General features: G+C 41.2%; 1 protein-coding gene across 1 annotated transcript in view; it reads left to right on the forward strand.

Moving 5' to 3' along the window:
* The window catches only part of kirrel3b (kirre like nephrin family adhesion molecule 3b), a 541192-nt gene that overhangs the window by 363251 nt on the left and 158644 nt on the right, over window positions 1–19297 (forward strand). Inside the window, exon 3 of the mRNA XM_060924114.1 lies at window positions 1339–1488. Coding sequence (XP_060780097.1) covers window positions 1339–1488 — 150 coding nt within the window. The remainder of the gene's footprint in view (window positions 1–1338; window positions 1489–19297) is intronic.

The following is a 19297-nucleotide window of genomic DNA, read 5'->3' on the forward strand; positions in this document are numbered from 1 at the left end:
GGCGGAAAGGCACGCACACCTGAGAAGTGTGTTCTTCATAGATGGAGACATTTGAATCTGCAGAAAGAAGAATGTCAATGGGTGGCACGGTGGTGTAGTGGTTAGCGCTGTCGCCTCACAGCAAGAAGGTCTGGGTTCGAGCCCCGTGGCCGGCGAGGGCCTTTCTGTGCGGAATTTGCATGTTCTCACCGTGTCCGCGTGGGTTTCCTCCGGGTGCTCCGGTTTCCCCCACAGTCCAAAGACATGCAGGTTAGGTTAACTGGTGACTCTAAATTGACCGTAGGTGTGAATGTGAGTGTGAATGGTTGTCTGTGTCTATGTGTCGGCCCTGTGATGACCTGGCGACTTGTCCAGGGTGTACCCCGTCTTTCGCCCGTAGTCAGCTGGGATAGGCTCCAGCTTGCCTGCGACCCTGTAGAAGGATAAAGTGGCTCGAGATAATGAGATGAGATGAGAAGAACATCAATGTTAAAAATGTCATACCTGTTCCGCCGTGCTGGCTGTTCCTTTTATACATACGTCGATTCTGGATCTGTTACTACCAATCATTCCAGCCCAGAGGTGGAACAACACCGATCCCCCGTTCCACATTTGGATGTTTTATACAGAACATGAGGTGGAATAAAGACATAAGATTTCCACCTTGAGCAGATTGTGTAAAAGGGGCTAGTAATATATTCAAACCTGTCATTAGCCTTACAGCTGAAACTACTCTCAGAGCTGCCGTTACAGAATATTAATCTAAATTTTTTGACCAATTACCCCATAAACCCCAATATACACCAACAGCAGTGGAGTATAATGAGATCTGCTGTCTATGATCCTAACATGATCTTGAAATGAACAGACTGATGTGTTGGAGTTTGGCATAAATGAAGTTGTATTAAGGCAGTAAAAATGCTATCTTTTGCCTTAACTTTAACCTTTAGAAGTTGTCTTCTGACTTCAGGCAGGAAAAGTATTATACATCTGCAAGTATGAGATCAATCTGATCTGTAATGTAATTATTTCTGGTATATAGTCTCACTTGAGTGAGAGTTTCTAAAAAAAGGAGATGACATCTTGCAGGCTTTCTGATGTGCTGTGCTGTGAAACTGCAAATTTCTCAAAGCTATCACTTATTAAAGGTGTTAATGCAATGAATGAGAGAAATAGATTGATCAAAAATCTTGGATGGAGAAGTGATTGTTGTGGAAAACTAAAAGCATTGTAAGGACATCTACTGGCTCAATACTATGGATACAATTCTTTTAATGACACATATTCTCATTGAATACAACTCATGCATTAAAGAAGACAATAACACGAATCTTCGTGATGTGTTGATTTGTGCTCCAGGTTATCCTCGCTACACGGTAATTGGAGATCACAGTACTGGGGAACACCATCTGAGGATCCAGAGGGTTGAGCTTGCGGATGATGCTGTGTTTGAGTGCCAGGCCATCCAGGCTGCTATGAGGTCTCGACCTGCTCGACTCACAGTTTTGGGTGAGTTATAACTTTGGAGCTTTTACACAAACTTATACAGACACTGGAAATGCCTAGCATTTCAAACAGTGGGTCGTATTCAGAGTTGATGTAAGTGATGACGCAAAAGCTGCATCAATATTATGTAAGGTTTTTTTTTTTTATTCAGAGCTGGGTTTTGCACATGCATAACTCGATTTTCTGGGTGTCTGATCGACATTATTAAATTTACCTGCATTTCACCTTTGAGCTTGCCATATATATATATATATATATATTTTTTTTTTTATAAAAAAAAAGTCAGACATTAAATTTCTCAATAGTGTCTAGAGCCTTGGCTCTCACTGTGGAGTCCAAGGGTCTCAGACTATATTGCCTTTTTTTTGCGCTATTTTTTCCTTTTTTGTGACAGTGGTGACGATTACTATCAACTACGATCTACGAATAAGGTTGCTATGTTTATTATTTATCATACTTGTAAGTCTAATAGGTTAATCTAAACCCCAATTGCCAAAAAAAGTCCGAGTACTACTTTCAAAAGTTAATCTAACTGTAGTTTTAATAAAATGCAATTCATGTCATGCATACTATATATTCAGGGAGAAAAACAAAAGCTGTAATAAATTGATTGATACTTATTTGCTCTTTTGTTCTTAAAATTAAAACATAAAGGGGTCCATGGAAATTATTTTACCCTGGAAGAGGTCCCTGGCTGCACAAAGTTTAAGAGCACCAAGTCTAGAACACTGGTAATAATTGGGGGATAGAAAATGAGGACCGATGACGCAATCAGTATTTATTTCTTTCCTCCTCTGCTCACTATGCTCATATAACTCAACTCTGAATACAGCCCAATGTTTAATTTGAAGTGTTACATAATATAACACTATCTATAGATAGATACACTACCGTTCAAAAGTTTGGGGTCACCCAGACAATTTTGTGTTTTCCATGAAAAGTCACACTTTTATTTACCACCATAAGTTGTAAAATGAATAGAAAATATAGTCAAGACATTTTTCTGGCCATTTTGAGCATTTAATCGACCCCACAAATGTGATGCTCCAGAAACTCAATCTGCTCAAATGAAGGTCAGTTTTATAGCTTCTCTAAAGAGCGAAACTGTTTTCAGCTGTGCTAACATGATTGTACAAGGGTTTTCTAATCATCCATTAGCCTTCTGAGGCAATGAGCAAACACATTGTACCATTAGAACACTGGAGTGAGAGTTGCTGGAAATGGGCCTCTATACACCTATGGAGATATTGCACCAAAAACCAGACATTTGCAGCTAGAATAGTCATTTACCACATTAGCAATGTATAGAGTGGATTTCTGATTAGTTTAAAGTGATCTTCATTGAAAAGAACAGTGCTTTTCTTTCAAAAATAAGGACATTTCAAAGTGACCCCAAACTTTTGAACGGTAGTGTAGATAGATAGATAGATAGATAGATAGATAGATAGATAGATAGATAGATAGATAGATAGATAGATAGATGCTATGTGTAGAAAAATATTCTCAACATTAAAATTGAAGGCACAACTCACACATCATGAGACATATGACTCATGTTAGTCATATCAAAGATATTGGTCATATCTCCTGGAAAGGTCTGTGATGGACATCACTTGAAAATGTCACCTGGAGCTTAGTGACCAAAAACATAGTGATGCTATAATATTGCATGATACTCATCTCATCTCATTATCTGTAGCCGCTTTATCCTGTTCTACAGGGTCGCAGGCAAGCTGGAGCCTATCCCAGCTGACTACGGGCGAAAGGCGGGGTACACCCTGGACAAATCGCCAGGTCATCACAGGGCTGACACATAGACACAGACAACCATTCACACCTACGGTCAATTTAGAGTCACCAGTTAACCTAACCTGCATGTCTTTGGACTGTGGGGGAAACCGGAGCACCCGGAGGAAACCCACGCGGACACGGGGAGAACATGTAAACTCCGCACAGAAAGGCCCTCGCCGGCCACGGGGCTCGAACCCGGACCTTCTTGCTGTGAGGCGACAGCGCTAACCACTACACCACCGTGCCGCCCTGCATGATACTAAATTTTGCTAAAATTTATGCAGCTTATTTTGTTTACCAGAGGATAAATTATTAAACTGAAGATAAGGTCCAACATTCACCTGAGTAGTGACACCAATAGAAAGATAATGAGATCCTTTAAGAAGAAAAAAAAAAGATTTTTCACTGACCAACGTTGCCCTGCTGGTGCGATAAGTTCTCAGTTTTAATTTTCTGCTGCAAATCCTACCATCTTCATTATTAAACTAGAGAGGTCATCCAATCTTAATTAAACTTTATTGGGTTATTATACAATGTTGCTGTTTCTGCGTTATTAGGCAGCTGCTGCAGTTATCTATGTCCATGCACCAATCAGCTACCTGGAAGGTTTATCTTCAGCATTGAGAATCTACCCTCACACACACACACACACACACACACACACACACACACACACACACACACACACACACACACACTTATCTCTCCCCCCAGGCCAGGCCTGGGGAGGCGTATAGATGGGAGAGCAAGAAATGCAAGAAAAATAAGGTGAAAGAGAAAGAAAGAGATGAATGAGACAGATAGGGAGGGAGAGAAGGGCTTTAGGCTTGGCCACCACAATGCGATCCGCCTTATTGATCTCTTTTAATAAAAAATGAAACTAATGATCTATGAGGCAGAGGAGGTGGCCGTGAGGGGAGAGGGAAGAAGACAAATTGTATTCCATGGTGGCTCGCTTCTGCTCTCTTCCGTAAATGAATATAAATAAATAATTATAGATGCCTTATTATGGTCTAAAGAAGACCAATCTCACCCTTCATATGCCTTCGACCAACTGTGCTCCCTTGACATTGCATACTGGAGGTAATGTGTTGGGGAGGCAATGAGATACACAGTTTTGTTTTGTTTTGTTTTGTACTCTCTTTCTCAACATCAGTTGGTCATGATTAATTGTGTCATGGTTAATTGGGTCATGATTATGATATTGTATTGGGGTTCTCTCAGCAAAACTAGTTTGTCAAAAGAACCAGCATGAGTTATGGGTTCTGTTCTTCGTACATTGTCATTGTCATCGGTCCACTCATGTTCCAGTACGGAGTCACCTCCTTCCTCCTCTTCTTCTCCTTCCTCATTGATCTTGATGAGTTTGACGTTGTTGAGCTCGACGTTGATGAGCTTGAACATATCTCTGAAGACCCAGTCTAGATTGGAAGCATCTTCTACAGTACAGGCATGGGAGGAACAGTTCTTCCTGGGTGGAGGCTAACTTCTCTTTCCGTCGTCGTCTTCTCTCCTCAGCGTACATCCGTATTGAAGCCTCAAACATTGTCATCACTACAGTCAAAATCTGTCTCCATTGATGTCAATCTTTGGCCAGGGACTCTACCTGCTGAGGGGGACTTCCTGCTGCTGACATGTTGCTCTTAATCAGATATTTTTACCATTTCAAGGATCTCATTCTGTGCCACGATTTAACAGGAAGTTCACCATAAAAAGAGAAGCTTTGCCAGGCATTCATCGTCCATTTGGACCATAGTTGACACATAATCTGGATTGGACTGTTTCCGTACGATCCCTGATCTTTTGATTCAAAGATTTATAGGAAGACTGTAAGCTCCAACCTGCTCATGATTTGGCTCATTCAACATAACAAGAGTACATCACATGCCATATACATAGATAGGTTGGAGGCTAGATAATAAATCAAGGTGGTGAAATAAAAATCACATTGTGTGAGCCACTTTACATTGTTCTGCTTGTAAGTTGCTACTGCAAGCTCTTCTCATCTCATCTCATTATCTCTAGCCGCTTTACAGGGTCACAGGCAAGCTGGAGCCTATCCCAGCTGACTACGGGCGAAAGGCGGGGTACACCCTGGACAAGTCGCAAGGTCATCACAGGGCTGACACATAGAGACAAACAACCATTCACACTCACATTCACACCTACGGTCAATTTAGAGTCACCAGTTAACCTAACCTGCATGTCTTTGGACTATGGGGGAAACCGGAGCACCCGGAGGAAACCCACGCGGACACGGGGAGAACATGCAAACTCCACACAGAAAGGCCCTCACCGGCCACGGGGCTCGAACCCGGACCTTCTTGCTGTGAGGCGACAGCGCTAACCACTACACCACCGTGCCGCCCTGCAAGCTCTTAAATGAAGTAAAATGTTTTGGTTGAAAAGAAACTCTCAGCTATAGAAAGTGAATAATGAATAAAATGAAAGTATAGGTTACACCTACTGTACGTTTAAGGATGTGGAGTTTTTGTGTGATTTTTGCGTCACTGAGACACTGAAATATTGACATTATATTTCATGGCTTTATTTGCTGTCAGAGAACACTCTGTAATCCAGGCATTGTGGCTGTATTTCTTTTATATAGACCCATCATGGACTGAACTACACCTACTTCAACTAAGTTGAGTCATTAAATCATGAGCACAAATACACCAGAAAGGGGGAGATTTTTTATTAATTTAGTGCAAAATAACAAACTGAAAGCAGGAATAAAGCGAGGCATGCCGATACATTTGGACATTTGCCACATTGAAATAAATAATGCCTACATTTAATGCTATATTTGGCATGGAGATGGGGGGGGGGGAGAAACAAATTGTGGCTTTACCATAGAAGTGTGTGTTTACTGAATGTCAGATGCTCAAACATGCTATTTTGAATAAGGTCCTAGGGGGTTGAAAAAAACAAAGAAGCAAATCAATGTGCTATCTCATCTCATTATCTCTAGCCGCTTTATCCTGTTCTACAGGGTCGCAGGCAAGCTGGAGCCTATCCCAGCTGACTACGGGCGAAAGGCGAGGTACACCCTGGACAAGTCACCAGGTCATCACAGGGCTGACACATAGACACAGACAACCATTCACACCTATGGGCAATTTAGAGTCACCAGTTAACCTAACCTGCATGTCTTTGGACTGTGGGGGAAACCGGAGCACCCAAAGGAAACCCACGTGGACACGGGGAGAACATGCAAACTCCGCACAGAAAGCCCTCGTCGGCCACGGGGCTCGAACCTGGACCTTCTTGCTGTGAGGCGACAGCGCTAACCACTACACCACCGTGCCGCCCTTCAATGTGCTATATCAAGAAAAAATATTATTATTATTATTATGCTGCTTCAAACTCAGACTGATCTTTTGCCATCAAAATTAACATACAGGAGCGGTTCATAACAAATGACCAAGGGTCCTGCAGTTCACACTCCTTACTACATTTGCAGTACTCTTCTTAAAATTCTGGCTGTTCTCAAGAGTTCAGTCTTTTGCAGCAACTCAGTTTGAATTTCAGCACCAATCTTTGAGATCCAATTTTGGATCTTTTTTGTAACCACACCAAGGGCTCCAACAACAATTTGAATAACCTCCACTTTATTCATTTCCCAAATCCACTCTTTGTCAAATTTCAAGGGCTAGAATTTATCTTCCTTCTTGTCCTCCTTCTCCGTAACCCTGTCACCTCCCGGTATTGCAATGTCAATCGAGAGGCAGTACATTCTTTCTTTATCTACCAGTATCAGATCTGGTCTTCTTGCCTATTCTTGTTAATCATAATAATAATAATAATAATAATAAGATTATTATTATTATTATTATCCTAACATTTTTAGGATGCTATTTCTCCCTTAGTTTTCAACTAATCATCACCAAATTTCACACGCAGAATACCTCTGGGCTGAATTAAGTTGCTATGACTTTTGGTGCTGATCTGGCTCATCAAACCGGAATGATCCACGAAAAACAGGCTTTTTCCCCTCACTAAGCGTCATTCTCTATCTCTTACCATTCTGGATTTATAGGGTATGGTGACCAGACGTCCCGGTTGGTAAGAGCAAGCGCAAATCACTGTGACTTTAGTCACAGTCTCTATCTAGTTCTTCTTCTTCATAATAATAATAATAATAATAATAATAATAGTAATATGGGGTGGCATGGTGGTGTAATGGTTAGTGCTGTCGCCTCACAGCAAGAAGGTCCGGGTTTGAGCCCCGTGGCCGACGAGGGCCTTTCTGTGCGGAGTTTGCATGTTCTCCCCGTGTCCGCGTGGGTTTCCTCTGGGTGCTCCGGTTTCCCCCACAGTCCAAAGACATGCAGGTTAGGTTAACTGGTGACTCTAAATTGACCGTAGGTGTGAATGTGAGTGTGAATGGTTGTCTGTGTCTATGTGTCAGCCCTGTGATGACCTGGCGACTTGTCCAGGGTGTACCCCGCCTTTCACCCGTAGTCAGCTGGGATAGGCTCCAGCTTGCCTGCGACCCTGTAGAACAGGATAACGCGGCTAGAGATAATGAGAACAATAATATCATCATTATTATTAATTTGTGCTAACAGTACTGGTGCAAATTGTTACTCTCACTCAGGATCTTTCTACTTAATTCCCTTACTATTATTATTCTCCTAACATTTTTTTACGCCGCTATTTCTCCCTCAGTTTTCAACCAATCGTCACCAAATTTCACATGCAGAACACCTCTGGGCTGAGTTGAGTTGTGATGACTTTTGGTGCTGATCTGGATCACTGAACCGGAATGATCCATGAAAAACGGGCTTTTTCCCTCACTAAGCATCATTCTTTATCTCTTACCATTCCGGATCTATAGGATATGGTGACCAGACATCCCGGTTTGTAAGAGCGAGCGCAAATCACTGTGACTTTAGTCACAGTCTCTATCTAGTTCTTCTTTATTATTATTATTATTATTATTATTATTATTATTATCCAAACATTTTAGGACAATATTTCTCCCTTCATTTTCAACCAATTATCACCAAATTTCACAAAAAGAATACCTCTGCGTTGAATTAAGTTGTTATTAATTTTGGTGGTGATCTGGATCACTAAATTGGAACGATCCATGAAAAACTGCCTTTTTTTTCAATCACTTATAACTCTGTCAATTTTCACGTTTTTTTCAATCAGGATTTTTTTTTTCAAGGTGGCAGGGTGCAACTTTTCCTCACTGAGCATCATTCTCTATCACTTATCATTCCAGATCTATAGGGTATGGTGACCAGACGTCCCGGTTTGTAATAACTAGAGCAAATCACTGTGACTTTAGTCACAGTCTCCATCTAGTTGTTATTATTATCTCATCTCATCTCATTATCTCTAGCCGCTTTATCCTTCTACAGGGTCGCAGGCAAGTTGGAGCCTATCCCAGCTGACTATGGGCGAAAGGCGGGGTACACCCTGGACAAGTCGCCAGGTCATCACAGGGCTGACACATAGACACAGACAACCATTCACACTCACATTCTCACCTACGGTCAATTTAGAGTCACCAGTTAACCTAACCTGCATGTCTTTGGACTGTGGGGGAAACCGGAGCACCCGGAGGAAACCCACGCGGACACGGGGAGAACATGCAAACTCCACACAGAAAGGCCCTCGCCGGCCCCGGGGCTCGAACCCAGGACCTTCTTGCTGTGAGGCAACAGCGCTAACCACTACACCACCGTGCCGCCCGTTATTATTATTATTATTATTATTATTCGTAGTAGTAGTAGTACAGGTAAAGTATTGTGCTGTTATAGGTCTAAGCACTAGAAGTACCGAAACCCTATTGTCTATCCTAGAATGTGTGTATATTTTAAGATCGACTTCCATGCTCAGCCATTTCCCCTCATGCCCTCATGCTCCGATATGACCACTGAAAACAGAAAACAGCTCAAGGCTATGTGTGACTATCACTCATAATCTGGGCAGTAATATATGCAAGCCTAGGATCACAACCATCACAGGGCTGTCTGTTACGGCCCAGTCTGTGTTGTAGTGATGACAGGAGCAGTAACTCGGCTGCTTCTCTCCGCTGCATCTTACCTGACAGCTGGAGAAATGCCTCAGCCTTCCCAATTCCCCTTCATAACAGTGCTGTCGCTCACACAGTTGGCTGTGGACCTGCCAGAGAGTGTGATCTGCCAATTCAGACAGCACAGGACACATATCCAGCCACTGCCTTTATATTTGATCATACGTTGCTAAGTTTAGGAAATAAAATGCTATCCATGTAGATGGAATATAAAAACCGACATATAGAAACTGGTGGAGAGTAGAAGATATTTATTGACTTTTCAGCATGTATATTTGAACTTTCTAAGGATTAATGTGTTTGAGTTTGACAGGAAAGTTAAAAAAAATATTTTTTTAGCCTGCGTTTAGTCTTTTTTTCTTATTATTTTTGTCTTGCAAGCCACATGGAAACACGACAAATCAAGAATTTTTATATTACTTTTTTGACCTGTGATGGAAGGTTGACAAGAATTCTGTTGGACCTATACACAGCATTAAAACCTGCAGTCCTTCTTCTATACAGCACTTTATCAATGTCTCCATCCATGAAGGCAATAAGAAGTTAAAAAAAAACCTTTGTATGGTGATCTGTGAACTCGGCTCTGTATTTTAACACAATTCTGGGACTTTGTGTGACCTCTAGTGGCTTCTCTTGTGTGCACTAGGGACAAAGGATGGGAGTAAGTGGTTCATCTGGGCTGTCTGTCATGCCCTTGAGGCTAATTATACATCTTCCTACAAGACAGCTTTCTCAGCCTGCTCTCGGGGGTCTTGCTGGCCTCACCTGAGTGTGACAGATGGTGAACTGAGGACAGATAAGCTTCATAAGATTTTAGGAATAAACACACACACACACACACACACAGTGCTACTCATGCAGTCTTACATGCTAGCACTTTGTTAGCATTTGTGTCTCCTAGTACCATGATCAAGGCCTTACTGATATCAACTAATTGATATTTGTAAAGCTCTTACAAATATTGTCCTTGGATTCCTCTTCAAATTAATCTACTCAACTCATTTATTTTGTTATTTTATTTGCCCCTCGTGTGACTCAAGTCATTATTTCACCACTGTCCACTTCCACTGATTAGTCTTTTTGACACAGTCCCAGATGAAAGGCGATATAAAAGTCATGCAAACAATTTCCACAAGTCGTAATCCATTCCCAAGTATTCTCTGTTAATTTAAGCTATAAAATTGCTCATTAGAAAATGTTAGCCTTTCCAGAATTTAACTGCTAACAGAACACAAGGGCTAAATCTACCTCAACATTTTTCCATTTGCCACTGTGAAAATTATTCATTACGATGTACGACTATGAAAAGATCAAGGGTCCTTGCGGGTGGAAAACACAGTTTGAAATGTTGGCTCCTTGAGTTAAAGAGCACTCCAAGTCCTCAGTGCTTCTTCCGCCGTCATTTGATAAACAGTCTCAAGGCATCTAGATTATTAACTTTTAATTGCAAACACAGAGACACAGGACACATTTCCAGATCGTGGAATGATCAGATGCCTAGTTAGAAGTTTATTAAGCTGAACAAAGGAATGTAATCAAACTAGATTGTGCCCTAAAACACAGCAGTACTTCATGTAAAGTTTTATTGGCCACAAGTCAAATAAGCCTCAAACTATTTTGACAAATATATATGTTGGTTGATGTTCTATTTCAAAGTCTTCCCAGGCAGTTTCATGTCCCTATACTAACCAGACCCTTAAGGCACATTGGGCAGTGCTGATCTCCACTTCTATAGCCCTCGGCCTCTTGCCTATGCAACTAGGGTTACAGTGAGGGGCTAGTCCTCTGGTAACCACAAGAGTTTGACTCCCCACTCACAGCATGCCTTGCCAGATGGCAGTAGGTACCATTTTTATGATGGTCTTTGGTATGACCCAACTGCAAATAGAACTCGTGATCTCCCAATCATGAGGCGGACACGTTAACCACAAGGCCAACTCGCAGTGATGTTCTATTTGGCATTCAACAAAGAATGATATGAGTCGGTGATGCATTGACAACAGTTTATGATAAAGACTTATAGAGTACCTATCTGGCCTCAAAAAATCCAAATGAAATGCTTCATAAATGGATGGTGTCCTGGAAAACCCTTCATATGATAAAATGTGTATATATAGTTCTAAAAACTGCATGCTTTCCTAAATTGAAATATGCTTTTCTGTTGCACATATTTAAATCACATTAAACAGTCATAAAAAAAGAAGAAAATCACATTTAAAGGTTTAATTCCAGGGGGCTTCTGAGTGGAGCTACAAAAAATAAATAAATAAAAAATAAAAATTTAAATTAAAAAAAATAATAATAGGGGGCGCTAGTGAGCTGGCAATGGAGTAAGACCTGTTGTGTTGAGTTCTTGCCTAACTTTTCAAAAAATATTATTTTAAAGTGCACTTTCTGTAGTTTTGTCGCAAATCTCATTAATTACCGCAACCGAAACACCCTGGAGCAGAGTTAAACTGTCCGCATTACTTCAATGGCGACCAAGCTCCGTAAATATAAATACTGCGGCCCTACAAGCGCTGGGCCCGAAATCACCGCGGCTCGAGGTGATAAGGTCAGCGGTGAGAGGATAAGTGCGTCACAGCCGGAGTCAGAAATGGATCCCGAGGGCCTGAAAGCGGATATCATCTCCTCACTGAAGGCAGATATCTCCGTTATTATTAGAACCGAGCTAAAGAATGCACTCACTGATGAATTCAACTTCGTTAAAAACGAGCTGAAAGAAGTCAAGTCTGAAATTGCTAACAGCACTGCGGCCATTCGCTCCGACATGGACAACATGAAGGCCGTCATCAGCGACATGGAGGGAGGTTTGTCAACTTGGTCGGGTGAGGTTACCACGCTACAGGCGACGGTTGCTGAGCTTAAAACAGAGTTGGCTAATTTGAGGGAGAAGACAGAGGACATGGAGGGGCGAATGAGACGATGCAATGTTCGTATAGTGGGAGTTGCGGAGGAGCCTGGCTCATGCTCCACTGCTTCAGTCTCTAAACTATTAAAGGAAGTTCTGCGTTTGGATAAGGATATTCTGATTGATCGTTCTCACAGAGGACTTGCATCGAGAAAGCCCAATGGAAAACCCCGGGTAATTGTCGCCAAGTTGCATTACTATCAGGACTGCATCGATGTACTGCGCCGAGCCAGAGAGGGAGGCCCGCTCCGGTACAAGGGAGACCCAGTGGCTATATTTCCAGACTACACCGCGAGTGTCGCTAAGGCCCGGGCCGCTTTCAACAACGTTAGGAACCTTCTCCGAGGTCGACAAGGGATCCGCTATGGGATTATGTTCCCAGCTCGACTCCGCATCTCCTATAACGGAGATAGCAAAGACTTCCTGGACCCGGAGAGGGCGATGGCCTATGCTAAGACTATTGTGCCGGCAGCGGATGTTGTGAAGTGACGACAGTGAGGTTTTGTTCTCATCTCCTTTCTTTTGGATGGACATTAGGATATGGACGATTCGATAGTCCTACTCAAAGACTACTTACTTTTTTTTTAATTTGTATATTCTTGATTTACATGTTATAATACTATCGTTCTCTTATACTACGGGGTGAGTACAAATTTTTGTCAATAATGTTTTTGGTGTTTTTTTTTTTCATTTGTATACATGCTTAGACATGTAATCCCACACCGATTGCTTAAAGATGAATAAGCACCCGAACTTGTTTTACTATTTGGTTATTCTCTTTGACTTAAAGGTCAAGGGTATAGAGGATCTTTCAGTTGAGTGGTACTTATGGATATTTTTGATTAGATATTGGTACATAGGTACATGCCCAGAGTCATATGTTTATTTATGATGTATATTCTTTCTATATTTGATTGTTTTTTTTTTCTTCCTACTCTTATTTATTGAATTTTTTTTTTATTATTGTATTGCATGGGATGTTGCTCCACGGGCATGTGGCTTAAAGACTTAGTGCACTTTGGTTCTACTTTTAAGTGCAGGGTTGGGCAAGGGCCAGCCTATTTGACACTAAGTTGTTCCCCATTACCATCACTTAATGTGTGGTTTTGCTTATGAAGGGTATTGCAGCCGCCGTGTTCAGTTAGGTGGCTGGGGTTGGGAACCTACCAGACCTATCTTGTTTGGCTATATTTTTGACTGTCTTCCATGTTTTAAACTCTGTCTTGTTGAGGCTTTGGGGAGTATCTATAGAATATTGGCCAACATGACTCCTAATGTATAATACAAGTAATTTAGGAATGAATTCAGGGTGCATTGTTAACTTTGTAAGTTGGAATGTGAAGTCTCTGAACCATCCTGTTAAACGCAGGAGGGTATTAACACATCTTGGTCATCTTAAAGCTGACATTGCATTCCTTCAGGAGACTCATCTCCGCACTACTGACCATCATAGACTGAGAGGTGGATGGATAGGACAAGCATATCACTCTAACTTTGGTTCTAAAGCAAGGGGAGCAGCAATCCTAATTAGTAAGAATATTCCTTTTGTAATATCTGACACTGTGTCAGACCCTATGGGGCGTTATATTATAGTAGTGGGTCGACTGTACGGATTCCCCGTTATTTTAGCTAACATTTATGCCCCTAACTGGGATGACCAGACCTTTTTTATTAACACCTTCTCTCGGATCCCTAACATGGATTCACATCACCTCATTCTAGGTGGGGATACAAATTGTGTACTTTCCCCAAATTTAGACCGTAGCTCCTCTAACACTTCTTCTGAATCAAAGTCAGCACAAACAATCCAACTCTTCCTTCAGGCTTATGGTGTAGCTGATGTCTGGCGTTTCCTCAACCCTACATCTAGGGGCTATTCCTTTTTTTCCCCAGTCCATAAAACTTTCTCACGGATAGATTATTTCTTTATTGATAAGAAACTCCTTCCAATGGTAACTGCCTGTGAATATCAGTCAATAGTTATTTCTGATCATGCTCCCTTAATTTTGAAGTTATGCATTCCCAGCGCAGATTCTAGCTATCGCCCATGGAGACTTAATCCGTTACTTCTCTCAGACGATACTTTCGTAAATTTTATTAACACAGAAATTAAATTTTTTCTCGCCCACAATCAGACACCAGGAATGTCACTCTCTACAGTGTGGGAATCGCTGAAAGCATACTTAAGGGGACAGGTTATCTCTTTCTGTGCAATGCGGAAGAAAGCTAACACTAAGCGTCTTAAACAGCTGGCAGATGATATTCTTAAACTGGATGCGAAGTATAGCCACTTGCCCTCGGATGATATAGTCAAACAACGCCTATTGCTTAAAACAGAGTTTGACCTCCTCTCAACACGCCAAGCAGAGAACCTCATTTTAAAGTCCAGACATAGTTCATACGAGCATGGAGAAAAGGCAGGGAAAATTTTAGCACATCAGTTACGTCAGAAGGCTGCCAGTCAGTATATATCTGAGATAAGTGATGAAAAAGCTCTAAAACATACAGAATATTCGGAAATAAATTCTTGCTTTTTTCGTTACTACTCCCGCCTCTACACCTCTGAATCACCACAGAATAAGTCTGCATTAGATGAGTTCTTTTGCAATTTCGATGTTCCCAGAATAGATCCTGAGTTAGCCAATGTGCTAGAGGATGACATCTCCGTCGAAGAGGTCACAGAGGCGATTGGGAAGATGCAAAGTGGCAAATCTCCGGGGCCTGATGGCTACCCATCAGAGTTTTTTAAGACATTTTCGGTAACACTTGCCCCTCTTCTTCTATCCGTCTTCAAGGAATCATTCTCTTCAAATTCTCTCCCTTTAACAATGCGAGAGGCAACTATTTCCCTTATTTTAAAGAAAGATAAAAATCCCCTTCACTGTAGTTCATATCGTCCGATTTCCCTTTTGAATACAGATGTAAAGATTCTTGCAAAGCTCTTGGCTCAACGTCTTGAGGTAGCCCTTCCTTCAATTATTTCAGCTGATCAGACAGGCTTCATGAAAGACCGATATTCATTTTTTAATATTAGATGCCTTTTTAATATCCTTTATAGTCCCTCCCCATCTAACACTCCAGAGATTTTACTATCTCTTGATGCTGAGAAAGCTTTTGATAGGGTGGAGTGGGACTACCTTTTTTACACTCTTGACAAATTTGGCTTTGGTCCAAAATTTATGTCCTGGATTAAAGTTCTCTACTCTTCCCCAATGGCAGCAGTACGTACTAATAATAATCTTTCTCCCTATTTTAAACTACAAAGAGGCACCAGACAAGGCTGTCCAATGTCTCCGCTCTTATTTGCAGTTGCCATAGAACCGTTAGCATTAGCTATTCGACAGGATATTAATATTAAGGGAATCGAGAGAAGGGGATCAGAGTGTAAGGTATCGCTTTATGCAGATGATCTGCTGCTATATATTTCAGATCCCTTGTTAAGTCTCCCTAAACTGCTGGGCACACTGGAAAATTTCAGCAAGATATCAGGTTATAAAATAAATTTGCAAAAAAGTGAATTAATGCCGATCAATGTATCTGCAGACAACATCTCTCTCAGTTCAACCCCTTTTAAAATAAACACAAAAAAGTTTAAATATCTGGGAATTTGGGTTACACATAATTATAAAGACCTATATAAGGCTAATTTTCTACCCCTGTTAGATGGTCTGAAACAGGACATTAAACGTTGGGATCTGTTGCCCCTTTCCCTGAGTGGAAGGATCAGTACCATCAAAATGAATGTATTACCTAAGTTCCTTTATCTGTTTCAGAACCTTCCCATATTTCTGACCAAATTCTCTTTCAGCTCCATAGACAAGCTCATATCGACCTTTATCTGGAACAAAAAAAACCCACGGATACGGAAATGCATATTGCACAGACCACGTCTTCAGGGTGGCATGGCTCTTCCTAATTTTTTGTTTTATTATTGGGCAGCCAACATTAGAGCACTGATGTTTTGGATGTCAGATTTAGACAGCTCAAACACCCCTAAATGGCTAACCTTGGAACGTACTTCCTGTGGACCCTCCTCCTTACCAGCTTTATTGTGCACCGAACTCCCATTAGCAAAGCAGATTTCTTATACCCTTAACCCTGTTGTGGCACACTCGGTAAAAATTTGGAACCAGTTCAGGAGAGCATTTACTCTTAACAGCCTCTCCCTTTTTGCTCCGATAACAAAAAATCACATGTTTCCTCCCTCGGTGTCAGATGGAACCTTTGGAGTGTGGTTCAGGAGTGGGATACATTCATTGCAGGATCTATATGTAGACAATAATTTTGCTTCTTTTGAACAATTAGTAAATAGGTTTAATATCCCTAGATCCCACTTCTTTAGATATCTACAACTGCGAAACTTTATTGCCTCTCATTCCAACTGCTTCCCCTTATATCCCCAGGTATCTTTGTTAGACTCCATCTTCAAGATGGGGAAAAACTTAAAGCAGATTATAGGTAAGATATATGGCCTTCTCAATCTATTTAACTTGTCAACTTTAGATTATCTCAAACACAAATGGGAAGAGGATTTAAGTGAACAGATCCCAGATGCAGTGTGGCAGAAAGTTATTAGGAGGATTCACACATCATCTATTTGTCAAAGACATACAGTTGTACAATTCAAGATAGTGCACCGGCTTCATTGGTCAAAGGTTAGGCTGTCCAAAATTAGACCGGAGTTAGACCCTACCTGCGATAGATGCAAACAAGCTCATGCAACTCTACTGCACATGTTTTGGACATGTCCAAAACTACATCACTTCTGGCAGTCAATTTTCAATACTCTTTCTAAAATATTAATGGAACAGATAGATCCATCCCCTCTTACTGCTTTATTTGGTGTCACTTCACAGGCTGTGAATTTAAGTAATTCTAAGTCCAATATGGTGGCCTTTTGTACACTACTGGCCAGACGTCTGATCCTGCTCAGGTGGAAAGACCCTCTTCCCCCTTCATATTCCCACTGGATCAGAGAGACTATGCAACATCTGAAGCTAGAAAAAATAAGATACTCTCTCCAAGGGTCTGTTTTGAAATTCTACGCAACCTGGCAGCCTTTCTTGGCTTTTGTGAATCAAATGGAAGCAGAAAATGTAACCCTGTAATACATATGAACCCCTTACTTTTATTGTCATGTTTTTTTTTTTCTATCTCTGCTATGTTTGCTTACTTGACTCACCCTATCAACAAGTACATGAGATGACTATCTTTAATTTAGCGGTACAGGTCTGGTGGGTGGCTGGGTGGGTGGGGGTGTCCAGGGATTAGTTTCTGTTTGTATTTTGTTTGTATTTTGCATACAGTGAAAACTTCAAATAAAAAGACCTTGTTCAAAAAAAAAAATAATAATAATTCATACTATATTTTGGACATTGAGTGTTAGAACCCTATGGATGCCGTAGACACCATGACCAGGAGCCAAAGCTCCAATAGCCATGGTCTCTGAGTGGGATGGATGGCATGCTCACTCCCCTGTCAATCACAGTGGCACTAGCTAATCATGGGCATCTGTGAGTTTATGTACAGTATGTAAAAGAGGGCAAATAGTTCTTTCTTCCAAGTGTGTTACACTGACTTGTGATGCAGAAATGTGGTTGATTGGCTTCAAGGTCTTGGTTTGAAGGAAGAATGTGTTCACCATCACCCTCACTTGGTGGTAGCTGTCATATAATAAAGTTGTTAAATCTGAATCATCTGTGCTATTGGTGATTCAAGTTACCTAAGGCCCTGGTCACAGTACAGCTTGTAATGGGTTTGTGAATACTTGGTGATGAAAAAATTGATAGCATTGCCACCAATCGTGCAATGCACAGCGATTGTTCTCTGAGTTTTGTGGGTAGTTTTTTGGTGTGTCTCCGCCTTGTGAGTGGCCAAAAATGTCTCAAAAAAATTCAGTGCATGCATTGAAAGTTTGTGGTGATGTTTTTGTTGGCAAACTAAGCAGCGACTACTCTCGGATGGGTTTGGGAATACTTCCTGAAGCTCGGGGAACCTTCTTCGAGTCTTTTGAGATGTACTTGTCTCGAATCCATGTCTCCTGGGAGCCTCATCAACACAGCAGCTTGGCATAGCCTAACCTTCCCCGAGACTTAAAAAGTACATTTACATTCGGGGATTCTTTGGATCATGTTGTGCATGCGCTTGGGACCCAGTTGTTATGGGAAACACCTAATGCTGATTTGAGAGCAATCAGCATGTGCATATAAGGATGCTGTTTTCAGAGAGACTTTGCAAGTATTCTGTCAGGTATGCAACAGTAGACGGATCTAAGTGCAGGAAGAGTGTTTGTTAGCGGGTGTGTGATTTACAAAAATGAAACTGAAAGTAATGTTATAAACATGGCTAGAAACAAACGTGACAGTGATAATACTTCACAAAGCCTCTGTGTCCTTATATGCACGTGCTGATTGCACTCAAATCAGCATCAGGTGTTTCCCATCACGACTGGGTCCTGTGAGCAAGCATGGCCGCTCAAGCATGTGAAGGCATGACAGTCAAGTGTCCGTCTGCTGCATGACCACAACTTTTAGGTCACCTGTATATCGCCATGCATTTTCACCAAAACACCTTATTTTCATCAATAACCCATCGCAAAGCACTGCGAGCTATACTGTGACTGTAGCTTAAATCACTGGTTTTGGATTTTTGCCCTGGTTTTCATTGGATCTAGTCACCATCCTCCCTTTTTCATACTCATCTCAGAAAGTTTCATACTTGCCAATTTTTTTGACTAAAAAACATTGAAAACAATAAGTAAATGAACAAAGTCATGCGCACATCTCTTAATCAGCTCCTACCAGATGTTGTCTAAATGTTTTTTTCATTTTTTGTGCAGTGCCCTTGTGATTTGACCTAAGCCACCTTCACTTAAACATATCTGGGTTCTGAGTGACAAAAGTTTGTATTGTGCAGGTGTTCTGTTATTTAAAGTACACATCAGCCTGGTAGAATAACATCATCAGCATTTTAAAAGCCATGCTCATTAAGATATATATATAAAAAAATCCTTTATTACAGACAGGCAGAAACATCCAACAGATGTCCACTAGCTAAACTGA

Source organism: Neoarius graeffei, chromosome 6 (assembly GCF_027579695.1).
Source record: "Neoarius graeffei isolate fNeoGra1 chromosome 6, fNeoGra1.pri, whole genome shotgun sequence".
NCBI classification, from domain to species: Eukaryota; Metazoa; Chordata; class Actinopteri; order Siluriformes; family Ariidae; genus Neoarius; species Neoarius graeffei.